Genomic DNA, 23993 nt, shown 5'->3' with positions numbered 1-23993 from the left:
TGGCTGTGTGAGAAGAGCCCTGCCACATGTGTGGAATGAGTCTCTTTCCACCCTTGTCAAAATAGAGATATTTGCCTTTCAGATTTTATTGAATAATGTCATTCTCTAGACAAGTACTGTGTATTAGAAGGAATGGATTTAGGGAAGCTCCTGGTGGACCATAGGTTTAGGAAACCCTGGTCCAGTGGTTAAGACTCTAAGCTTCTAATGCAGAGGCCACGGGTTCGAATCCTGGTTGGGGAGCTAAGATCTTGTATGCTGTGCGGCCAAAAGGAAGAAAAAAAAGCACTTTCCTGGTAGTCCAGCAGTTAAGAATCTGCCTGCCAGTAATGCAGGAGAGTTGGATTTGATCCCCGGTCCAGGAAGATCCCACATGCCATGAAGCAACTCAGCCCTAGCACCGAAACCGCTGAGCCTGCAGTCCAGAGCCTGTGCTCTGCAGCAAGAGAAGCCACCAAAATGAGAAGCCCACGAAGCGAAAAAAAAAAAAAAACCCAACGCAGCCAAAAATAAACAAATAAGGACTGCGTTTTCACCCTAGATGGTGAGGGATATGATGAGGGGGATGGATGAGAAGGTCAGTCAGAGATAATGAGAACATCTCACCAGTGAGCAAAGACTTTGGAGATGAGGATGAAGAATGACTCTGAACTGGGAAAAGCAGAAAGGAAATGAGTGTGAAGAAGACTGTTTCTCAGCTACAACCAACCAGTTAAATGAGAGAGAAGGACAAAAATTCTAAAAGGCGAATCGTCCCAATACCCACTTTAGGATACCGTTCTATGAATTTTACAGTTCACCCCAATGGCTTTTAGGCCAGAACCAGGAAGACAAAAATGTGATAGGATTCACTGCAACGAAAGAGTCAAAAGTGAATTCTGTGAGTCAGTCTCCATAAATTAAGAGCTGTTTTGTTTTCCTTTAGCTCACCTGTTTGGTTCCTTTGACCTAGTGCTTTAACATTTGATTGTTAAAGAAAAGAAGACTGTTTAGGGAGTGCTGAAGAAAAACTGGAGCCACAGAAATAATCAAGTCCTTCAGCCCAGCTCCCTAATTTCCCTTCAGAGGCTAGTGGGGAAGACTCACTGGTAGAGTCTGTTTCCATCCACGATGAATAATACTGCCAAAGTTCTGTAGCACTACGTGGTAACCCCGTGATATAAATTGCCGTGTGTGTTGCTTTGCCACCTTAAATATAGTTCTTCTATAATTGTCCAAGGCTCCTTGCCTAACTACAAGCATCCTTATAGCTCATGAAAATTAAGTGACTTCAGCATGGGACTTTTGCATTGTGAGAATTTGCTTAGGTTTTTGTGTACATGAGTGTGGAGGGGGGAGGCATGCAGAAAATGCTAAAGTTAGAGCTGAAGTTAGATACACTTAGCCCATTTCCTCCCAAACACTGTCACCTTATTATTCTCCTGTAGAAGCCTCTACAGGTTTTATCATGCCAGTTGAACATCTCTGAAAAATTCATTAGGTCTCTTTCTTCTTTCTCTGCCTCCATGTCTTTTGACTTTTGGGGAATTTTAAAAAATCACCACTTGGTACCTTAATGCCACATCTTTCAATGAAACAGCAAAGAGTTAGAAGTTCCCTAGAGAATGGAAGCTAGGCTATTAGCCAATCCTGTTTATTCTGGTAAACTGATTAGCCATCTTATTGAAAAAAAAAAAAAATATATATATATAAAATCTTGCCTTTTTTAAATATAGTTTTTATTTATTTAGTTATTTTTGGCTGTGCTGGGTCTTCATTACTGCGTGGGCTTTCTCTAGTTGCAGCAAGCGGAGGCTACATTCTAGTTGTCAGGCTCATTGCGGTGGCTTCTCCAGTTGCAGAGTACGGACTCCAGGATGCATGGGCTTCAGTAGCTGCGGCTGCAGGACTCTAGAGAACAGACTCAGTAGTTGTGGCACATGGGCTTGGTAGCTCCACAGCATGTAGGATCTTCCCAGATTAGGGATTGAACCCGTGTTTCTCCTGCATTGGCAGGCAAATTCTTTACCACAATGCCAGCAGGGAAGCCCTCGTTGAAATTTTAAATTAAGTAAGATATGAACTATTAATCTATCTATTAAATTGGTGTTATATTTAGCCCTTTGTTAATATGGTTTTTTTTTCTGAAAACACATGAGTTACATTTACTGTTTTTCAGTATTTGGTTTAATATTCTATCATTTCTCCTAGGTTTTATTATATATGCAAAATTGGACAAGAAGAATATGGTAGTGGTGTGGGTTCCACTAAACAGGAGGCAAAACAGTTGGCTGCCAAACTGGCTTATGAAAAGATAGAATCAGAAACAATGGTATGTACTGCCTTGGGGTTTGATTTCTATATTTTAAAATTCTCTCTGAAGTTGATTCGAAGTTAAATGATATTTAGGTGATGCCGAGACAGCCAGTCACATAGCAAAAGCATTCCTTCATTCTGTGTCCCACCAATGAGCCCTGTGGCCGTGACGCTTCAGAAGGATCACAGTTCTCATGACAGCTCAATGTTTTTTAAATTCAGATCAAACATCCATAAAAATGTATTAATCCTGTAATTCTTTATGGCTGTGAATGTGGTCAATGTGGGGAAATAAATGTGGGAGTTGGTTCACAGAGACTAAGCCACTCTAAGAAGTCATTTAGTTGTACTTTTAAATCTTTCAGAGAACTGACCAGTCCTCTAATTGTTTCAATACCGCGTGTGGGGATGTTGAAAGAAGCTCTCCAGCAGTGAGTACATCGTAAGTATGGACAAACAAGTGCGACAGACGAATTCAGATTGCAGCCTGAAAGAGCAGATATTTGTGAAAATGTTTAATGTCGAAGGAGAATTTAGAAAAAGCAATTACTGATCAACAAAAAATAGGCAGAATTCATAAACTAATAGCTGTCCTCTTTTCTTTTAGTAGTTCTGAATCACCATCTGAAAATGGCTTCTCAACAACTGCATCAGAAAGAAGTGATAATAACGGTGTCACATTAAACAGCTCTTCCGTGTCTCCAGGGGTATAGTATTAATCTCTAACTTGCCTAGTTAATCTTATTTTCCTTTGTGTTTCCCCATTTAAAAGTGACCTCCAGTACCTGTCATAATTTTTCAATTTTTTTTATGGTCTCTTATTAAATCAAAATATTTTGCAGCCTTTTCTCTCTCCTTTCTTTATTAACTCCTATTCCTCACATGCAAAATTTTTCTGCTCTTCACTCCCATCTTTCTCTCCCTACTCACCTTTGTATTTTTCATGTATTCCCATAATCTGGCTTCTTTTCTTCTATCAGTTGGATGGTATTTAGAAGGTTCACTCATAGATTTCTGCTTCTGTTTTAATAAATCAGAGCTAAACTTAAAAACTGAGCTTAAAAATCAGATAGTTTTTGTGGTGATGATTAGTGTTACCAAAGTATTATATTCATAAAGAATTAGAAAGACATCCCTGATAGTGTGGTAGCTAAGACTCCGTGCTATCAATGCAAGGGGCCCAGGTTCCATCCCTGGTCAGGGAATGAGATCCTGCATACTGCAGTGAAGACCTGGCATAGTGAATTAAATAAATATTTTTTTTAAACTACGAACAAATCAATAAGAAAAAGATAAGCAACTCAGTGAAAAAGAAAAAATGTACAAAAGAGCTGAACAGGCAGTTTAGAAAAGAGATACCCAAAGGGGCAACAGACACATGAAAAGATGCTTCACTTCATAATAATCAGGAAAATGCAAATGAAAACAATAGCTAGATACCATTTTAAACCATCTGATTGGCAAAATTTGAGTCTGGCTATTCTAAGTGTTGACACAGCTCTCTTCCTTTTGTACCTATTACGTGCTGTTACAGCAATAGTATATGTTGCTGGCTGATGTATAAATCGGCATTGACTGTCTTGGAGAGCAACTTGGCAGCATGTAGCAGAGTTCAGGGTGTGCCAGCTGTATTGCCAGTTCTACTCCTAGATGTGTCTTTTAGAGAAACACATGTATGTGTACACAGAGATACATGTATAAGCATGTTCTTTGCAAAATTGTTTGTAATAGAAGAGATTGGAGAAAATATTTTCCATTTACAGAATGTCTGAGTTAATCATAATGCAGTCACTTTGCAAAACTGAGGCTGGCGGGTGATAGGAACTCAAGAAATCTCAGTCTGATGTTTGCACTCTGTGTCAACATACTAAAATTGTTAAAAAAAAAAACAACAAAGAAACACCACGACCCCTACCAGAATAAAAGTGAATATACTTGAAGACGAGCTATATTAATTTTTGAGAGATATGTCAAAGACTCCTCTTTTTTGGCTAAATGTTAAAGTTAAATTATTGATTTGTCCTAAAAATGTTTTAAACTAGATCCTGGGGCCCCATCTGTTCTCTTTCCTAGCACTGTGAGTGATTACAGTGCGTGGTTTCTTGCTGAGATCTGCTGGCCAGAGCATCTTCTGGGAAGCCATATTCTATACCCGGAGAATCAGTGCTCCTGTAGAACGTGCTCTGCAGTTCTGTGTTTTTTGTTTTTTTTTTTTTCCCCTGTTGTGCTGCACAGCATATGGGGTCTTAGTTTCCTGACCAGAGATCAAATCCGTGCCCCCTGTTTTGGAATAGAAGCGCAGAATCTTAACCACTGAATCTCAGGGCTCCAACAATTTGTGTTTTTTGACCTTCTTATCATATCTGTCTTTGCTATAATTGATGAGAACATTGATGTAGACAAGTACGCTGAAAGCAGGGCTTACTGAGAGCATATGAATTGATGAGGTTGTTAATCGTAAGGACAAAGAAATGTGGTCAGAGAACCATCTAGAAGTACAGGAGAAAGGATGGCCAAGAAAAGCAGGATACTTGACTTAATCATCTGAAACTGTTTTCCATTTTCTTTTGTTATAGGACGGTTCCAGAAATAATTCCAGGAAGGTGAAGAGGTGAGTATCATCATGCATTGGACTTATTTAGAAATGAAGCTTTATTTCAGGTCTAGATTATTCATCTTATTTAAGAAGTCTTCAGTATTTGTATTGTATGCCCTTATTTAAGTGGAGTTTCAGGAATTCAAAGCATGATTAAGGCTCACAGAAATCTTAAAATCTATGAACAAATAATTTTAAATACATAGAGAAGTCTTTGAACATATGCACACAATACATTGTAGACATAAAGGCCTGTGGGGCTATTGGTTGAGTAGTTGGTGAAGGGCATTGCTTTGGACAAGTCTGCAGAAGAAGTGGGCTTGTAGAGGAATTCTTAAGAGAAATGTGTGATGTGAATTCCCTGGTGACCAAATGGCTAGGACTTGGCACTTTCACTGCTGAGGGCCAGGTACAATTTCTGGTTGGGGGAATTAAGATCCCATAAGCCACATGGCACCACCAAAAAAAAAAAAAGAGAGAGAAGTGTATTATTTTGCAGACAAACAGGTAGGGTAGAGATGTTATCATAACTCAGGGAAGAAATAAACAATCAGATGTTCTGTAAATTAGGGAGACTTGGCTTCTTGAATGGAAGAGAAAAGCAAGGATGTGAATACAGTCAGCAGTGGGAGTAAGATGGCAGCAGGAGCTCCTGTGAGGCACCAGTACATTCTGAACAGTAGGTAACACTTGCAGAAAGATGACGCCAGATGCTGGTGTTCAGATGCAGAGAGGCGAGGTCTGTGTGTGAGATGATCAGGCCGTCAGACTGATCCCGTGTTAGGGAGGAGGAGAATTTGTGAGACAGACTGTAAAAGAAGAGGAGACGTGACTTGCGGGAATAGAGTCAAAGAGCTGGGCGAAGAAGATGCTAAGGAGAAAGGAAACGAAGGTTGTTCCTTGTGAATGAGATGCAGACAAGTGTCATGGCACTGACGATCTTAAGGGAGTCGGAGACTTAGAGGGCAGATTGTTGTGGTCTAACTCTACAGTCCCATGGACTGTGGCCCTCCAGCCTCCTCTGTCCATGGGATTTCCCAGGCAAGAATACTGGAGTGGGTTGCCATGCCCTTCTCCAGGGGATCTTCTTGACCCAGGGATCGAACCCTCATGCCTTGTGTCTCCTGCATGGACAAGTGGATTCTTTACCACTGTGCCACCTGGGAAGCCTGGAGGGAAGATAACAATTTGTATTTGTTTAGTTTTAGGTGGCATCTGGGCTTCCAATTGTAGGAGGCTTACCACCAGCAAGGAATAAATGACAAAGGAAACACAACCAGGATGAGAATTCAACGAGACAGATTTCCTAAGGTTTTGAGTCTAAAGGGAGAAAAAGAGGCTAGCGGCATGCTGGCAATGAATGTGTTAAGGCTGAAAAACACAGCAAGAGTGAAAACTTGAGAACCCCATTGTTTCTAAAGACAAAGGTTAGCGCTTGCTACCCTGCTGTTCTAATAGTTGACTCATAATATGAAAAGCCTAGTGCATAGCATAAAATCCACTGTTAATAAGTTATACTTGATTTTAGTTTTGAATTTATGTGCTTCTCTTAACTTTTAGAAGTTTGGCGCCTACATTTGCCTCTCCTGTGAGGACCAAAGAGAACACTTACAGCGTGGACTGCAGGTAAGAGGGAAAACCATGAGAAAGAAAAGTTATTTGTTTAAGGATACATGTACAAAAGTTTCTTAAGGGACAGTTGAACATCAGGCAGGTTAAGGTATATCTCTCCCTGAACAGTTTGTTTTAGCTCAGTCAGGCCCACAAAGGATCATTGCCTCGTGGAGGAGTACAGTTTAGATGAGTTCAAATGGAATGTGGCGTCTGTGTGACACTCATGTGGGTTTCTCTGACATCTCTGGGAGGTTTTAATATTGAAAGCCAGTGTTTCTGTAAACCAGTAATATTTTTTCAACAGAAGTACTCCTGCAGGAATCAGAATAGATCCATTTGAATCTGTTTTCCATTTTCCAGCTTCATAGCAGATTTCACTTTGAAAAGTGTTCTTTTGGTGATCGATCGCATGTTTGGGGTTAAATAAAGTATCTTTTAAAAAGGAGGCCTGTTTGCAACAGAGGAACATCGAATACAAGCTTAAGAAATAATAAAGAATCACCAAATATTTGATAAGTACCTGATAGATATCTGGCACTGTGCTGGGCATCGTATTTATAGCAGGAACAGTAGAAACAGCCCCTGTCCTCCTAGAGTTTTTGTGGGGATGATAATTACACACTGACCAGATGTCTGAAGGAAAAGCCAGGATGTGGTTAGACACGACAGCAGGACCCTTGAATTTAGGGAGAGGGATGAGGCAGGGCTTTCTCTGGGTTACATCTGTGGGGAGGCCTGAGGGATGAGTTAGCACAGGGCGGTGGGGAGCCCCTGGTACTCTGCGAAAGAGGGGCACATGGGAAGGCGAAGGTGGGAAAGGTAATGTGAGCATCCGAGGACCTGCGAGAAAGCCATGTGCTGGGAGGGCAGTGACCAAGGAGTGGGGGTCACCAGACGAGCCGGAGAGGGGACAAGGGCAAACAGGTGGCCCCTGGTAGCTCATGTCAGGGTTTTCTGGGCTTTGCTGAATGCAGGGGCAGGCTTGGGAAGCGTTTAGCCAATAGTCTTGATCAGACTTAGTATTTATCACACTGATTGCTGTGAGGATCGTGGATTGGAGCAGAGGAAGGAGAGGAGGTGGTGTGTCTTGTGAAGAGGGTTCGGTGGGAGTCTTATTGGAAGCTTGGGCCAATGGGGGAAAGTGGGCACACACCCACAGAAGTGCTTTGGAAAGAAAATTGGCAGGTCTTAATGATGGAATGTGGGGCAGGAGAAAGAGGGGAAACCCAGAGAGTTGCAAACATAAGCAGGCTCATTTCTCGTATAACAGCTTGGTGGTAGCAGGGAACACAGTGTGGCACTCTTTTTCTAAAGTTTTATACTTGGAATAAAAGATTTTTTACCATTCTTTTGTGCAGCCAGGCGGTGACTGACTCCCAGGAGTGATCTGTTATGTTGGGATGGAAAGAGGGAAGAATTATCCTTTGTGATTCAAGAGTTTCTGTGAAATGGATCCTTCTTACTCAGAAGGGGAGAGTCCTGTTTGTTATACAGTCCATTTCACTAGCGCCTTTAAGGGAAAGCAGAAGGGTCAGAGGGGAGGAGCAGAGGACACTGAACCTCAAAATAACAGCAGCATTTATCTCTCAAGGTTGGTCAAGGATTTCACAGAAATAACACCAATTGGCTCAGGTGGATTTGGCCAAGTTTTCAAAGCCGAACACAGAATTGATAAGAAGACTTACGTTATTAAATGTGTTAAATATAATAATGAGTAAGTAGTAATATTTTATTTTTTTTAATGTGAACTTCACTGTTCTTTTTTACATATCTCTCTTCTTCATTAGTTTTTTTTTTCCTCTGGTCCTCCTTGAAAATCTCATTCATGAGGAGAATGATATTTGGCTTACTCTGAAATGACCTCACTTCCCTGTGGTTACTTTAATTAAAAAATGGATATACCATTGATTATCCTTGAGGCTATGTTGATGAGAACTACAGTTATAAAATCTTTTAGCTTAAGGTGACCTTTGAGTTTTTCTAGTCTCATCTCCTTATCTTACAGAGGAGAGTGAGATTCAAAGATGTGAACTGATTTGCCAAAGGTAAAAGCTAGTTGATAATTGTGCTGGTTGTCTATTATTGCATAATACACCACTCCAAAATGCAGTGGCTTAAACACCAAATTGTTATTATCTCTTGTGGTCCTGTGAGTTGACGATGCTCACCCGGGTCATTCATCATGCATTTGCAGCCAGGGGTCATCTGAAAGCTTGGCTTGGCTGGACAGTGGAGATGGCTCTCACATGGCTGGCAGTGATGCTGGCTGTGGCTACAAGTGCAGCTGGCGCTGTTAACCAGGGGGCCTCCACTTGGCCCCTTTATGTGGCCTGGGCGTTTCACAGCTTAGTTGTTGGGTTCTAAGAAGGACTGTCCCAGAGCAACTCATCCCAGAAGGGAGCAGTCTTGGAAGTTCCGCATCATATTGAATAAACAAAATCACTATGGTCAGCTCGAGGGAGAGGGCAAATAGACTCTTACTGCTTAATCTGAGGAGTGGATGCGAGCATGGGGAGAGAAGAAATTAATGATGACCATCCTTGGGCCCTATCTCCTGTGGTAACAAGGTGGAGATTTAGAACTCATCCTCTGGAATTCCAATCTACTGTGTTCCCACCATTACCCAATGCTTCCCATCTTTATTTTATGTATTATTTGTGCCCCTCCCCACCCCCACCCCAATTATTGGATAACAGAACTTTAGGAAGGAAGACAAAGGAAGGAGCTCTGAAATCCCATGTTCGCTGATCCTGCCTGTTATTTTCTGGCAGCTGTTATTTGTAATATGGCCAGACAGATCCCTCAAGGATCAGAGAAGGAGATGGAAAACGGATATAAGTGAAGGAAAATGACATAAGAAAAGAAGAAGCAGGTGTGGCGTCTTAGATGCTCTTCATCCAGTCAAACCAACGTATTGTTTGTCCCATGGACAAAGCCTTGCGGTTGAAATACCTTCGTACTACTTGGCATCAAAGCAAGGCTTTTTCCTTCTTCATTGTTTTGCTTACCAGGAATACTGCTGTTCCTTCTATCCCATAACACTTTTTTAACGGTAATCCTTAATGATGATAAGGGTGCAATACCTTGAACATTTCTTGTGGCTTCATAGATTCAGTTCAGTTCAGTCGCTCAGTTGTGTCTGACTCTTTGCAACCCCCTGAATCGCAGCACGCCAGGCCTCCCTGTCCATCACCAACGCCTGGAGTTCACTCAAACTCGCGTCCATCAAGTCGGTGATGCCATCCAGCCATCTCATCCTCTGTCATCCCCTTTTCCTCCTGCCCCCATTCCCTCCCAGCATCAGAGTCTTTTCCAATGGGTCAACCCTTCGCATGAGGTGGCCAAAGTACTGGAGTTTCAGCTTTAGCATCATTCCCTCCAAAGAAATCCCAGGGCTGATCTCCTTTAGAATGGACTGGTTGGATCGCCTTGCAGTCTAAGGGACTCTCAAGAGTCTTCTCCAACACCACAGTTCAAAAGCATAGATTGGTACAGCACAGTTAAAAATACACTTGGAGATATGCATCGAGAAGCATAAAAGGATTTATATGCTTTGACCTATGGATTTCCTATTGGGAACCTATCCCAAGGATATTACCCAGATTACAAGAAAAGTTATTCAAGTAGATAAAAATAACAATGTCATTTATAACAGTGAGAAATTAGAGCAAACAGAATGTTCAGCAATAAAGGAATGATTTAGTATGTTTTGTGCTCTCCTCTGATCAATGACTGTTTTGCGGTCATTAAAAGTGAGGGTTATATACTGTAAATATTTATACACACTGTGAATGGTACAATGTTAGAAGTTGCTTCAGAATAATCCAGGGAAAGATGAGGAAGTAGGTAAGAGTATACAGGAAACAAGATTGGCCAGGAGTTAATTACTGTTTCATCTGATGGCCAGTTAGGGGTTCATTCTACTATTTGCTCTACTTTTTAATACTTTTGAAATTTTACATTAAAATGTTTATACATGATGGTTAGGCAGATTGTATAGTAATAGGGAAAAATTTAAAGATAATATATGAGAAAATATTAGATAAATATATATACTATAATTATACATATGTAAATATGTATATGAAGAAAGACTATAAGAAATCACCTAAACTCAAGTGTGTTAGGATTGTGTTAATATATGAGTAATTTTTCCTCTATTTTTACAAATTTTACATCATATAGAACTTTTCAGATTCAAAAACTAAGTTGCAAAATGTTTGCTTATCCTTTCTTATCCTTGAAATCTCAAATTTATGTACTCCACTTAGCAACAGTTCAGTTCAGTCGCTCAGTCGTGTCCGACTCTTTGCGACCCCATGAATCGCAGCACGCCACGCCTCCCTGTCCATTACCAACTCCCGGAGTTCATTCAGACTCACGTCCATTGGGTCAGTGATGCCATCCAGCCATCTCATCCTCTGTCGTCCCCTTCTCCTCCTGCCCCCAATCCCTCCCAGCATCAAAGTCTTTTCCAATGAGTCAACTCTTCGCATGAGGTGGTCAGAGTATTGGAGTTTCAGCTTTAGCATCATTCCTTCCAAAGAAATCCTAGGGTTGATCTCCTTCAGAATGGACTGGTTGGATCTCCTTGCAGTCCAATGGACTCTCAAGAGTCTTCTCCAACACCACAGTTCAAAAGCATCAATTCTTTGACGCTCTGCCTTCTTCACAGTCCAACTCTCACATCCATACATGACTACTGGAAAAACCATAGCTTTGACTAGCATAGGATTGTCATAATTCTTACCTACGCATCCCTGCAAAGCTCCCACGTTGTGCAGTGAAATTTCAGTTTCTCTGCATAGATCACCCTCTGTGTGTATTTTTGCCACGCACTGAAAATTTTGAATTAGGTTCTTCATGCTGCTTGGATTACCTACCCCTGCTGCCCAAATGTGGTTTGCTTTTGAAATCCAAAGTGATTTTAACACAACTCTATAGAAAACATAATGGGTGATTTTTATTTTAGATCCAAAAAAATTTTACATCACTGATAGCTCACAAGAATACTACCTATGACTTCTAGATTGTCTGAGGTTTGAAATAATTTTAATCACTGTTTTTTTTTTCTTATGTTGAGAGTGAAAACAGCTGATTTTTTTCTGTGTTCACTCTTTCCTTTTGAGAGGTGCTGGCTTCCATTCTGAACCTCGGTGTGGGAACCGTGGTAGCTGTTTAATAAGGGTATATTGGTGATTGTCTCCTATTGCTCAAGGTGTTTTGTTATTATCAGGGATGGATACTGACGCCTTTATGTTCCCTGTTTCTTTTAACTAGGAAGGTAGAGCGTGAAGTGAAAGTTTTGGCAAAACTTAATCATCCAAATATTGTTCACTACCACAGTTGCTGGGACGGGGTTGATTATGATCCTGAGGAAAGCTTAAATTCTTCAAGGTAACTAAAAATAAACTCTCATAGTCTTAATAGGAGGAGCGAAACTTGTTTACTGTGTGTGGGTCAGTGGATAAGGCCACTAGTTGTTACATTTAATAATCATAACCAGAAACTCTGAGACACTGTCATGCCTCCATTCTGCAAATGAGGAGACAATGAATAATCTTTTCTTTGCTGCAGATTTGCTTTAAAAAAATGTGTTTTTTTTTTTTTTTTAAACTGTCCTCTGTGGCTTCCCTGGTGACTCAGATGGCAGAGAATCTGCCTGCAGTGTGGGGGACCTGGGTTTGATCCCTGGGTTGGGAAGATCCCCTAAAGAAGCAAATGGCAACCCACTCCAGTAAATTCTTGCCTGGAGAATTTCACTGACAGAGGAACCTCGTGGACTACAGTCCATGGGGGTTGCAAAGAGTCACACAACTGAGTGACTAACACTTTCTGTGGTTTTTGAAATCTCAGGCTTAGGTTTCTTGACTCTGAAGTTTAAAGTACAGACTTTCGTACGTGCCCTGACTCCAGTCCAGGTGGTAAATGCAGTCTTGGGAAGAAGGTTTGCACGTGTAGACAGTGCAACTGGAGGCCGCCCTCCCCCCACTGCTAACGCTCTTCTGCTCCGCTCAGCTGGTTGGCAGGGTGCAGTCATGGGATCCCTTCTGTATGTGATCATACCACTCATGGTGAGGTGATGGGCAGTCTAAATAATTCCAAGACCCTGAGCGGTGGTGGGGGTACCCCCCGGCCCTTGCATTACTCATGTTTGTCTCTGGCAAGCCACTGCAAAAGGACTGAAGGGTTATAAAGAGCCTCCCTTTGAAAGTCACCCAGTGTTCCTTGGAGACAGTTCTTTCAGTGCAAACCTGAGGCCGTGGTGAGCCTGTTCATTCACAATCTCCTGGCTCCAGCCCTGTCTCCACACCATGTAATTTAGAACTGTATCATTAGTTTCAGAAGTACCATCTGCATATGGACTTCTTCAGCTTTTAGAAAATTCCTGGCTACCTTTTTTTATTTTCTAGCCAACATATGCTCAAAGAATTTAAATTAATATTAAAGCCAACTTAGTTCAGAAAAGAACAACTACCATGATTAGCGACATCGGTCCTCCTTGCTGTGTGCTGTGTGCTTAGTCGGTCAGTCATATCCAACTCTTCGTGACCCCATGGACTGTAGCCCACCAGGCTCCTCTGTTCATGGGATTTTCCAGACAAGCAAACTGGAGTAGGTTGCCATTTCCTACTCCACAGGATTTTCCCAACCCAGGGATCAAACTCACGTCTCTTGAGTCTCCTGCATTGGCAGGCAGATGCTTTGTCACTAGCGCCACCCGGGAAGCCCTGCCTCATTGCTCTGCCTCATTGCTATGCCTCATAACAACTTTTGGCATTTCTCTTAGAGCTCCTGTCCATGCACTACTGCAGCAGCCCCTAACCTTTTTGGTGCCAGGGACTGGTTTCATGGAAGACAATTTTTCCATGGGCCAGGGAGAGAGGATGGTTTGGGGATGATTCAAGCATATTACATTTTTTGTGCTCTTTATTTCTGTTATTATTATATAACCTCCACTTCAGATCATCAGGCATTAGATCCCAGGGGTTGGGGCCTGCTGTAACTATTGTTTTCTGCTTGTTTTTCCTTTATCTCTCTCCCATCAAACTATAATCCTCATGAGAGCAAGGCTAGTGTCTAACTCATTTTCTTATCTGTAGGTGCCTGTTCCGTGTCTTTTGCAAAATAGATGCTCAGTAGAGCAATGGTGAATTAAAATGTTTCAAAATTATAATATATAATAATGAAATTTGGTTTTCTGCAATTCCGTCATATTTTTGCTTCTCTTCCTATCTATTAGCAAAGATAGTCAAGGACCTTCAGCGTTAAAGAACGGGAAGGCTGCTACTTTACAACTTAGCTAAACAATGCTTTGAAATTTGGGAACTTATGACCTAAATAAAGAGTGGTTTATTATGTATTGACTCACATTTGTTATATTTAGATTTCTGTTTTGAGACATGTTTGGCATTTTTAAGAAGGTGTCATTTTTTAAATCTAATTTTTAAGTGTATTTTTTAACAAATTTATTTTTATTGCTACTTCTACAGTGAATTTTATCGCAGATCAAAGACTAAGTGCCTTTTCATCCAAATGGAATATTGTGATAAAGGTACATTGGCGGAATGGATTGACAAAAGAAGAGGCAAGGATCCAGACAAACTTTTGGCTTTGGAATTCTTTCAACAAATAACAATAGGAGTGCATTATATACATTCAGAACAGTTAATTCACAGAGACCTTAAGGTGAGTGGAAAATGTGCTGTATTGGGAATTGATAAATAGAGTTTATTAATGTGAAAGTCTGTCTTCTTTAATTTTAGAATTGATCGACAGTCATGAGGAAATAACATCTCTGATCCTGTAAAGTTAGAGTGGATATAGCACTTGCCCCAGGTACCAATCTGTAGAATCAATCAGGAGGTTGCCAGGGCTGTAAACTTACTGCGACGCTGTGCTCTGCAAGAAGCAGCTCATTGCCCATTCACTTCTGGTCCTGTTTGTCTTCCTGGCTGATACCTTCACCCTGGTTGTAAACACTAACAGCGTTAGTATGCTGGACATTTCTGTGCACATAATTCTCATGGCTGGAACATCCAATTGAGTGTTCTGTCTCTGCCTCTCCTGCTTCCCAGGCTTGTCTGAGAGGCAGAAGAGACTGGTGACTCTGGCTTTGGGAACATGAATCTCTTAACCTTTTAAGTCATTACTCTTGACAGCAGTCACAGCCACTAAGTCCAGAGTCTAGAATTTGCTTGGCACTTGGTGAGACCTCTCTGCTCCATGATTGGAAAACTGCAGCAATGCAAACCTTGGAACATGCATTATACTTTGGTATTTTAATTTTCTTCTGGCTTCCCAGTTTCTTTCATGGTCTAGATGAGCAGTTTTCCCACTTCCTCCTCAAAATCAGACAGAAGAGCTTTTCAGTCTTCCCTCGGCACTCTGCTCTGTTCCCTGTGATTTGGGTACAGTCATCGAAAACCTCCCATGCTGAATCCTATCACCAAAACTTTGCTCATGTGCTCACATGAGACACTCTTCTACCTGTCCCCTTTGGTCTTAATTTCTTTATGAGCTTTTCCTGGTCATTCTGGATCAGACAGAAGCACCTTGTCTATATGGACCTTGGGCTTATCCCACATGTCTAAAACAGCCAGGAAGGAGACACAAAGAAAAATGTTCCTTGAGAAAAATAAGCAGCCATGTACATAGTTGTTTGTTGGCCTTGGTAGGAAAAGATGGCCCTTAAGAGGTATTGCATCCTTGGTCTTCTCAGGGGCTGGATGTCTGATGCCTTCATATTGGGGTGCCTCTGGTTCCAATATCTCATTTTGCTAATAACAGTATCTGAAGGTATTCTTTGAAGTTGGAAGGATATAAGGACTCTGTTCAAAAGAATACATTTAGAATGGCTGTACCTTCACTTTGAAATGAATCATATAGAGTTAAAGAAGAAATTAAGCACAATTATCTCTTTATACAATCATTTGCAAATAAATTATCTACTTACACAGTCATCTCCTCTACTCAGAGGTTTGGGTATTTCCTCCCAGGCCCTCATCAGGATGAGTTAATGAAAGTGCATAGTGCTCCCTCCTCCCACCACGTGGTCCACCAGTTCCCTCCTGTATCTGCACTGCTTGTGCCTCTTGTCAGGGAGTCATCTTTTCTTGGGTCTGTAGAGAGTGTTTGCTCTATGTCTGCAGGTGCTCAAAGGTCAGACTTTAATACTACAGAGGCTTCTTTCATCTTTTTTAACTTGCTAACTTCACTGATACAGTTACTGCTTTTTCACATCTAAGAGAAGATGTAAACAAAAGTTTGCATGTTATTTTGTGATGCTTTGCAGAATACCTGCTACTGGTGGCTTTGCCAGATAATGGTCTTTACTCAATAAAGCCCCTGTTCTATAAAGTCAGCCAGCATTTACCTTAAGAACTAGACCAAAGATGCTGGTGAGAGACACAGAGGTTTCTGGAGAGAGGGCTTATAGGCTGAGGAGGTTCAATTTCTCAATTGCCCCAGGCTCCTCGGTCAACTTATTCTTGTGCCTCCTGGATAAAGTTTGTATCCCTTTTTTTTGCCACACCTTGTGGGATCTTCGTTCCATGACCAGGGATCAAACCTGGCCCCCCTGCAGGGGAAGCGCAGAGTCCTCATCAACAACCTTCCTGGTTTCATGGTCTTTAGAATATTAGTCAATACCTTCTACAAAGTTGTGGAATTGTCATTCTTTTCTTCCTTTTTTTTTTTTTTTCATTGTGCTTAAAGAATTATGTGGAAAAATATATTTCAGTGCTAGGCATCAGCTTCCAGTTAACTTGGTAGCCTTCAAAGACAGAGGGGCTGTGTTTGTTCAGAAGTCAGAAGCCTAGGGAAATGAATATAAAGGAAGCTTCCAGGGAAAATTCTGCACATGGTATTCTGCAGCATTACTGGGAATGGCCTCATTCTGAGAATCTCAGAATTGCAGAGGATCTTGAGGGTGTCTCCTTCAATCCCTTTCAAATGCTGGACTTGTGTTTGCAGTGTTTCCACCAACTGGGTGTCCAGCCCTGTCTTGAATACCTTGTAGGATGGGGAACTCTAACTCCCATTTGTTGGACCACATGATTACTATCTTCAGTTCAGTCGCTCAGTCGTGTCAGACTCTTTGTGACCCCATGAATTCCAGCACGCCAGGCCTCCCTGTCCATCATCAACTCCTGGAGTTCACCCAAACCCACGTCGTATCAGGATATATTAAAAGCAAGTCTTGAGGTCGTTTCCATCCTCTAGTCCTGGATCTACCCCACAGGGACCAGGCAGGAGTGAATCCATCTTTGACTTCAGCTATCTGGAGGCAGCTATGCCCCAAGCTTTCTCTGCTGTCGGCTAAAATTTCCTGACTTCCTCAGCTAGCATTTTAAAGACTGATATTAAGTTTCCTGTTTTGGGCTACCTAGGAGAGGGTAAATGCCTTACAAGTAAATTTAAAAATAGCTGTTATGAAGTATGAATTGGATATGTGATAAAAGTCTGTCAAATTAGTACTTATAACATATTTTTTCGGCAGCCAAGTAACATATTTTTAGTATCTGCGAACCACATCAAGATTGGAGACTTTGGACTTGTCACATACCTGAAAAATGATGAAATGCGGACAAGTAAAAAGGGAACTTTACGGTACATGAGCCCAGAACAGGTGAGGGCCCCTTTCTTTCTGTCAGATACTTTTTGCCTCTTTCATTTTTTTAATTATAAAAATAACAGGTACTAATAAAATTAAAACAATACATAAGCAAATAGAATGAAAATGGGAAAATTACTATTACTCTTCCTTTTTATTCCTACTCGTCTCACCAGAGTTGATAGTTTATCCTTTTAGGTCATTTTCTTTGAGTTATAAAAAATATATAGATACATATATTTATGGAGACTTTTTTACATAAAAATAATAAATACATTTTATAAGGCTACTAAAAGTGATTTTGTGCCTTAATTTTTTTTTACTCAACAGTGTATCATAACCTTCCCATATCTGTACGAATAGATCTGACACATTGCTTTTAACAACGGTATTGTGTGCCAAAATGCAGATATACTGCAGTCATTTAACTATTTCCTGACTGATGGGAATTTATCTAGGCCGTTTTCAGCCTTTTACATTTGGAGACAGGTTATGTGTCTTCTTCCTTACCTTTGAGTCTGAAAACAAATATTTCTATGAGGATCAATGATAGAGTCTTCGAAGTGAGACTGTCGACTAGAATGACAGGTGCGTTTCATAAAAACGTAGGGTGTTTTCAAGGTGTGTAAGTAGAAGTCAGTAGGGGCGGGACAGCTTCCTTTCACCTCCTGCTCTCTCCTGCATCCAGTGTGGTCACATTTTATTGAGGAAAGATTTATACACCATAAAATTCACAGAGCTTAAATGTCTCTCTGTATTTTTTTTAGTTCTGACATAGGCATAGATCCATGAAGCCTGCAAGCCTCTCAGAAGGTAGAACAGTTTCCTCACCTTTAGACCCGTTCCCAGTCAGTCCTTCCTCTCCACTGCCCGGAGGAAACCAGTTCTCTGATTTCTGTCACCATAGATTACTTTCCCCTGATCTTGAGCTTCATATGAATGGGATCACATTGTATGTACTCTTCTATGTTTGATTATTCCACTCAAAGTAATGTCTGTTGAAGAACCTCTAGTTGTTGCTTTTAAATGACAGCAGATTATCCCTTTTTGTGGCTGACTACTATTCCATTGTATGAATATACCACAGTTTGTTCATCCATTCTCCTGTTAATGGACACTTGGGTTGCTTCCACTTGTGGAATATTATGAATGAATCTGTGATAAACATTTGCATGCAAGTGATTTACTGGGCTTCACCTAGTGGTCTCATTAAACTCCACAGTCAAACTCTGAGGTTCAGACTATTGCTATCTCCATTTTAGGGTTTAGATTATTCCCACTTTGATGGCTAGTGTATACAGGTGATTCAGCTATTTAGTGACAGAGATTTGAACCTGGGAAGTCAGGGCTTACATATCTTGCTAATAAATGTACCTTGTTACGTGTTATAAGATATTTTGGTTAGATAACTTTTTTGGCTTTAGAAGGCATGAATATTTATATCAGGTGAGTCACAAATATAAATTTTTTTTTCAGCTTGATTCTGTGAAAGACTATGGAAATGAAGTGGACATCTATGCTTTGGGGCTGATTCTTGCAGAACTTCTTCATATATGTCCCACTTCTTACGAAACAGGGAAGGTAAATACAATGTTACAGAAAGAATTAAGCAACAAAAATGATTGACCGTCATATTCAAAGTACTGGTGCAGTTATTGACCTCACATGAGGATGGACTGGAGCATGTTAGTGTTGACTGCAAATTAAATACGAATTTTTATCTCTTTCAAGTTTGGGCAACCAATACTTTTTCTTGAAGACCAAACCTTTGGTCTTCTTTGGAAGGTGTGTGCATCTCTGTCTGTAAAATTGTATCGATGGCTTGCTTTGCATAAGACTCTGTGCTGAGCTCTCCAAGGGTTATGAAAATGAGGAAGGCTTGTTCTCAAGGAGCTTATATGTTATAAGGAAAGGTAACATAAGAGAATGCTATGAATGTTTTAGGAGAAGGCATAAAGTCTAATGGAAATAGCTAGGAGGGGGGCTTCGCCAGCTGCAGGGATTTAGGCTTCATGGAGGTGTTTAAATTGGGCTCTGAAGGATTGGTTGGCTTCCAGTACTCCAATTTAGAGAGAAGGTGATCCTAGAATGGAAAAGGATTGGGAAGAATATATTTGGGAATAGTTGGCAGTGTCATTTGTATAGGAGTATATAAGTCAAGAAGTGGTTGATGGTCAGTGGTACTGGAAAGATACACTGGGATGAAATTAAAGCAAGAATATGGATTTCTTATGAAGACAGTGGGGTGGCCACTGCAGGCAGCTGGATATCCTAGTCTGAAGGTCAGTAAGAGGGACTTGTCTGGAGTTGACAGCCTTCTCCCCTGTAAGGCAGGGATATTGAAAATACCTTGCAGAGGGCTCCAAAAAGGATGCAGGGAGATAATTCATACGATGCTCTTAAAACTTCAACATGCTGTAATGATCAGGATGGTTCTTAAAGGGGGTGGTGGGGGAAGAGGATTCCCGCTTGCTTCTTGGTCGAAGAGATTTTTCTAAAAATCTAGAAATATCCTAGAATTCTGGTATCCCCAGCCTTTAGTACTTTCTAAGTTTGTTTTTCTCCAAAGTGAATCATTTCCTAATAAACATATATATGTTTAATTTCTAGTTATTTGAAGATCTAAGGAGAGGCAAATTAGATGTATTTGACGACAAAGAAGTAAGCATTTAAAAATAATTGAATTTTGTTTATTGCAATGTTTTCGTTCCTAGAATTGACTCTTACTGTCATTACAGAAAGATCTTCTAAAGAAATTACTCTCAGTGGACCCCAAGAAACGACCTACCACATCTGAGATACTGAAGACTTTGAGGGAGTGGAATAATGTTACAGAAAAAAAGAAACGAAACACATGTTAGATACTTAAAAAAGTATCCTGCTTCTGATAATTCCATTTTCCTGTAACTTTCTAAATTCTGCTTGGGAATATTGATGGTATTTATCTTCTATTTTCATTTTTTCTCTTAATTTTTTTTTGCCACGTTTGAAGAAAGGTTTACATTTTTTCTTACTTCAGAAACATTCTTACGTTTGACTTTCCCATGGATCATCTTCTTATTATGAAAATACCAAAAGAATCCCTCAAATTTTCTTTTTAATACCAATCAGTGAATCAATTAATTAATGAATATTTATTAAATGCCTAATGTTTCTAGGCAAAAATAGTATCAGATCTATCTCTGTCTTAAATAGCTAACAATCTAGTAGGAGAATATGGTGATCCATGAAAAAATAAGCAAAAAAGATAAGTAATCGCTTATAATCACTTATAATCGCTTCTGAAAGCAATCTGGTATCATCTAGCAAACTTAAATGTGTACATCCTTTCCTGAGAAGCTATCAGTTCCATTGCTACATACACACCGACAAGAATGTTCATGGAAACCCTGTTCATAACAGCCAGAAGAATAGGAGACAGGGCTAATGTGCACCAGAAGAGAGGATGCACAAGCGGTGTTATACTCACACACTAGAATACTGTATGTGTAGCGTGAAAATGAAGGGATGTCAGCTGAACCCACTAACATGACAAATCTCTCAGGAACATGTGTTAAGGGAACAAAGCAGAAACTATACACGGAATGATTCCATTAACATAAAGCTAAAAGAATAGGCTAAGTGGAATAGGTGTGAAACGAGTGTGTTCAGGTATCCAAACGAATGTGGTAAACAAAACAGGGAAGGAAGGGAGTGAGAACGATTATTAGATTCTGACAGTGATTTTCTCTGAGGAGGGACAGGAGAGATTTCAGAGTTAACAGTTGATTTTTTTTCTTACACTGCATGTTGAGTCCACTAGTGTTTACCGCATAATTATTTTACTTCTCTTAAATATATTTTGTACATGTTCTAACAGACACTTTAAAGAGATGATAATTGTGCTGTAAGACAATAGCTGAGCACAGAAAACAGTCAGTCTGGAAGGGTGAGATCACATACCGAGGAACCCTGGCAAGCTTAGAAGTGACGTTCCAGTGAGACTTCCAAGTCTGTGAAGGATTGAGACGAATAGAGAGCAGACCACGTGAGGAGCCTGGACAAAGGGCCTGGGATGCATCCTGGAAAAGACAGATTTGAGAAATTGGGTGTACTAGTTTGGTTCTGTGAATTGCTGTTGGAACGTGCTTAGTTGCTCTGTTGTGTCCATCTCTTTGTGACCCCGTGGACTGTAGCCCGCCAGGCTCCTCTGTCTGTGGAATCTTCTAGGCCAGAATGTTGGAGTGGGTTGCCATTTCCTCACTCAGAGGATCATCCTTACCCAGGGATTGCACCTGCGTTTCCTGTATCTCCTGCCTTGGCCACCTGGGCCAGAACATAATTAAGGCGGCATCTTGGAAGAACTTGAGGGTTACTTTAAGCTTTGTAGTAACCAGCTGCCTTCCCAGGTGGCGCAGTGGGAAAGAATCCGCCTTCCAAGGCAGGAGAAGCAGGAGAGGTGGGTGCGATCCCTGGGTGGGGAAGATCCCCTGGAGTGAGGAAATGGCAACCCGCTTCAGTATTCTTGCCTGGAAAATTACACGGACAGAGGAGCCTGGTGGGCTACAGTCCATGGGGTCCCAAAGAGTCGGGAGTGGCTGAGCACACAGCAGCAACCAACTATCATTCTAAAATCATCGTGTAATTTTATAATTTTTAAAATGAGCCAAGTTTAAGCTTAACAGAAAAATCATAGTAATAGAAAATACTTCTGTCAAGATTTATAGCAATTTCTAAAAAGTGTAATTGAAAGCAATTAATATGGTCTTCAGCTCCCAGTGCAGTATTTGATTAAGGCAAGGTTAATCAATGGATGCTAAAACCATTGGTTGAAAAGGTATTGGGAAACAGGAGCCACAAAAGGATGTAAATATAGTGCCACAGATGATATTACGAAGGGGAAAATGTATCTTGAAAATGAAAAGATCTTGTCACCACAATAACCAAGTAATTAAAGGTTCAGCATCACCAAAAGTGGAAGCACTTAACAACACACCCCTCCTGAAGTGATGTAAGAATTATACACTGTCAGCTGTTTAGTTTTCTTGCCCACAGTGTTTAACTGGAAATTAATCATGAGGAAATGACTAGCCAAATCCTGAATGAAGTCACTGATAAGGTAATTAACTTGGGTTTCTCAAAAAGTCAGGACGATGAAAAAAAACAAGAAAGTAGAGGAACTCTTCTAAATACAGAGAGACTAGAGATACCATGACCAAATGCAATGCTTGACTCTTGATTGTATCCTGGTATATACATACAAAAAAAAAAAGGAAAAACCCAGGAAATAGCTATAAAAGACATTTTTGAGATAATTGAGAACATTTGAATATAGACTGCATATTAAATGAATTTATAGAATAATTGTTAATTTTCTTAGGTGTGATAATATTGATAATGATAATGATATTGTCATACCAGAAGATGTCTTACATTTTCTTAGGCAGTGCATACAGAAATATTTAGGGGTGAAGTGGCTTGACATTTGCAACTTACAAATGTTCAGCAAAAATCAGGGTGAACATAAATATGGTTATGTATGTATACACTTAGTCATTCAGTAATGTCCAACTCTTTGTGACCCTTTGGGCTGTAGCCAGCCAGGCTCCTCCATCCATGGCATTCTCCAAGGCAAGAATACTGGAGTGGGTTGCCATTTCCTCCTCCAGGGGAGGAGTACTTTTACTCTATAACATTACCCTGCGTTTCGTTTCTTTCCTCTTGACTTTTATTTGAGGAAGGAACTAGTTCATAAATCCTATAGAACTTCCTTCATTTAGGATTTGGCTGATGGTATCCCCATGGTGTCTAGTTAGATCTAAAAAATTGATTTGATTATGGTCTGAAAATTTTTTCCAAGAATACTCCCTAGATGATGCTGTAGTGTGTGTGTGTATAGAGAGGAGTCACCTCACATAGAAATAATGTGAAAATCAACATACAATGTATTTCTTATACATTGTGTTAGGGAATGATGCTGTATGTTTTGCATCACTCCAGGAGGAGCATGTCTGACTGTTCCACTTTTGGTGATTTTAAGTTTGATGGGTGATTTGTGGTGGTGCCTGGGTTGGGAAGATCCCCTGGAGAAGGGAAAGGCTACCCACTCCAGTATTCTGGCCTGGAGAATTCCATGCAGTGTATCGTCCATGGGGTCGCAGAGAGTCGGACGCGACTGAGCGACTCACTTGCGGTGCTGTCATCCACTACCGTCAATTTTCCTTATCGGTCTTTCATCTAACAGTGTTAGCAGCCATTGATGACTATTGCCTGGATCCATTATTTCATTAGGGGTTGCAAAACTGATTTTCAGATTCTATCAAACCTTTTGCATTTATTATCTATGATTCTTGAAAGAATTTTCTCTAAAGCTGAATGGGTTGTTGTTTAATCGCTAAGTCATGTCTGACTTCTTTGCGATCCCATGGACTGTATCCCGCCAGGCTCCTCTGTCTGTGGGATTTTCCAGGAAGGAATACTGGAGTGGGTTGCCATTTCCTTCTCCAGGGGCTCTTCCCAATCCTGGGATTGAACCCGTGTCTCCTGCATTGGCAGACAGGGAAGCCCAGAAACTGAATGGAAAAGATGGGATTAATAGTTATTAATTTTTAGAATGAGGTGGCACCTCAGCAACCTCCAAAGGTGACAAAGAGGTTTTTTGGCTTTTATTTTTCTTTTTTTTTAGGCAGGAATGTGATCCAATCTATACTTTGAAACTGTGTTTAGACTAGGTTGGAGCAGGCAAAGACTATTGAAAGGTCAGAAGTCCGAGAGGCTAAGCGGACCAGGACAATGGGAGGGGACAGAACCAAGAGGAGCTGGCATCTAATCGGATGTGAGGATTTAGGTAATCAGAGAATACCTCCAGGTTGCTCTGATGGTGAGCACCAGAAG

The 23993-nt window shown here is 40.7% G+C and overlaps 1 protein-coding gene across 3 annotated transcripts in view; it reads left to right on the top strand.

Annotated features, from left to right (window-relative positions):
* The window catches only part of EIF2AK2 (eukaryotic translation initiation factor 2 alpha kinase 2), a 33630-nt gene extending 12036 nt beyond the window's left edge, over positions 1-21594 (top strand). For 2 of the 3 annotated variants that reach the window (XM_018055121.1, XM_018055124.1), the window contains 12 exons: positions 2191-2311; positions 2661-2737; positions 2903-3002; positions 4872-4906; positions 6452-6517; positions 8097-8219; positions 11786-11902; positions 13999-14194; positions 17007-17135; positions 18597-18701; positions 19731-19781; positions 19859-21594. In XM_018055121.1, the coding sequence (XP_017910610.1) occupies positions 2191-2311; positions 2661-2737; positions 2903-3002; positions 4872-4906; positions 6452-6517; positions 8097-8219; positions 11786-11902; positions 13999-14194; positions 17007-17135; positions 18597-18701; positions 19731-19781; positions 19859-19981 (1243 nt within the window). In that variant the 3' untranslated portion in view covers positions 19982-21594. The remainder of the gene's footprint in view (positions 1-2190; positions 2312-2660; positions 2738-2902; positions 3003-4871; positions 4907-6451; positions 6518-8096; positions 8220-11785; positions 11903-13998; positions 14195-17006; positions 17136-18596; positions 18702-19730; positions 19782-19858) is intronic. The other variant, XM_018055123.1, reaches the window with a different exon arrangement.

This window comes from Capra hircus, chromosome 11 (genome assembly GCF_001704415.2).
Source record: "Capra hircus breed San Clemente chromosome 11, ASM170441v1, whole genome shotgun sequence".
In the NCBI taxonomy this organism is placed as follows: domain Eukaryota; kingdom Metazoa; phylum Chordata; class Mammalia; order Artiodactyla; family Bovidae; genus Capra; species Capra hircus.
Note: the sequence above shows the minus strand (reverse complement) of the source record. Positions and strands in the feature narration are given on the sequence as shown.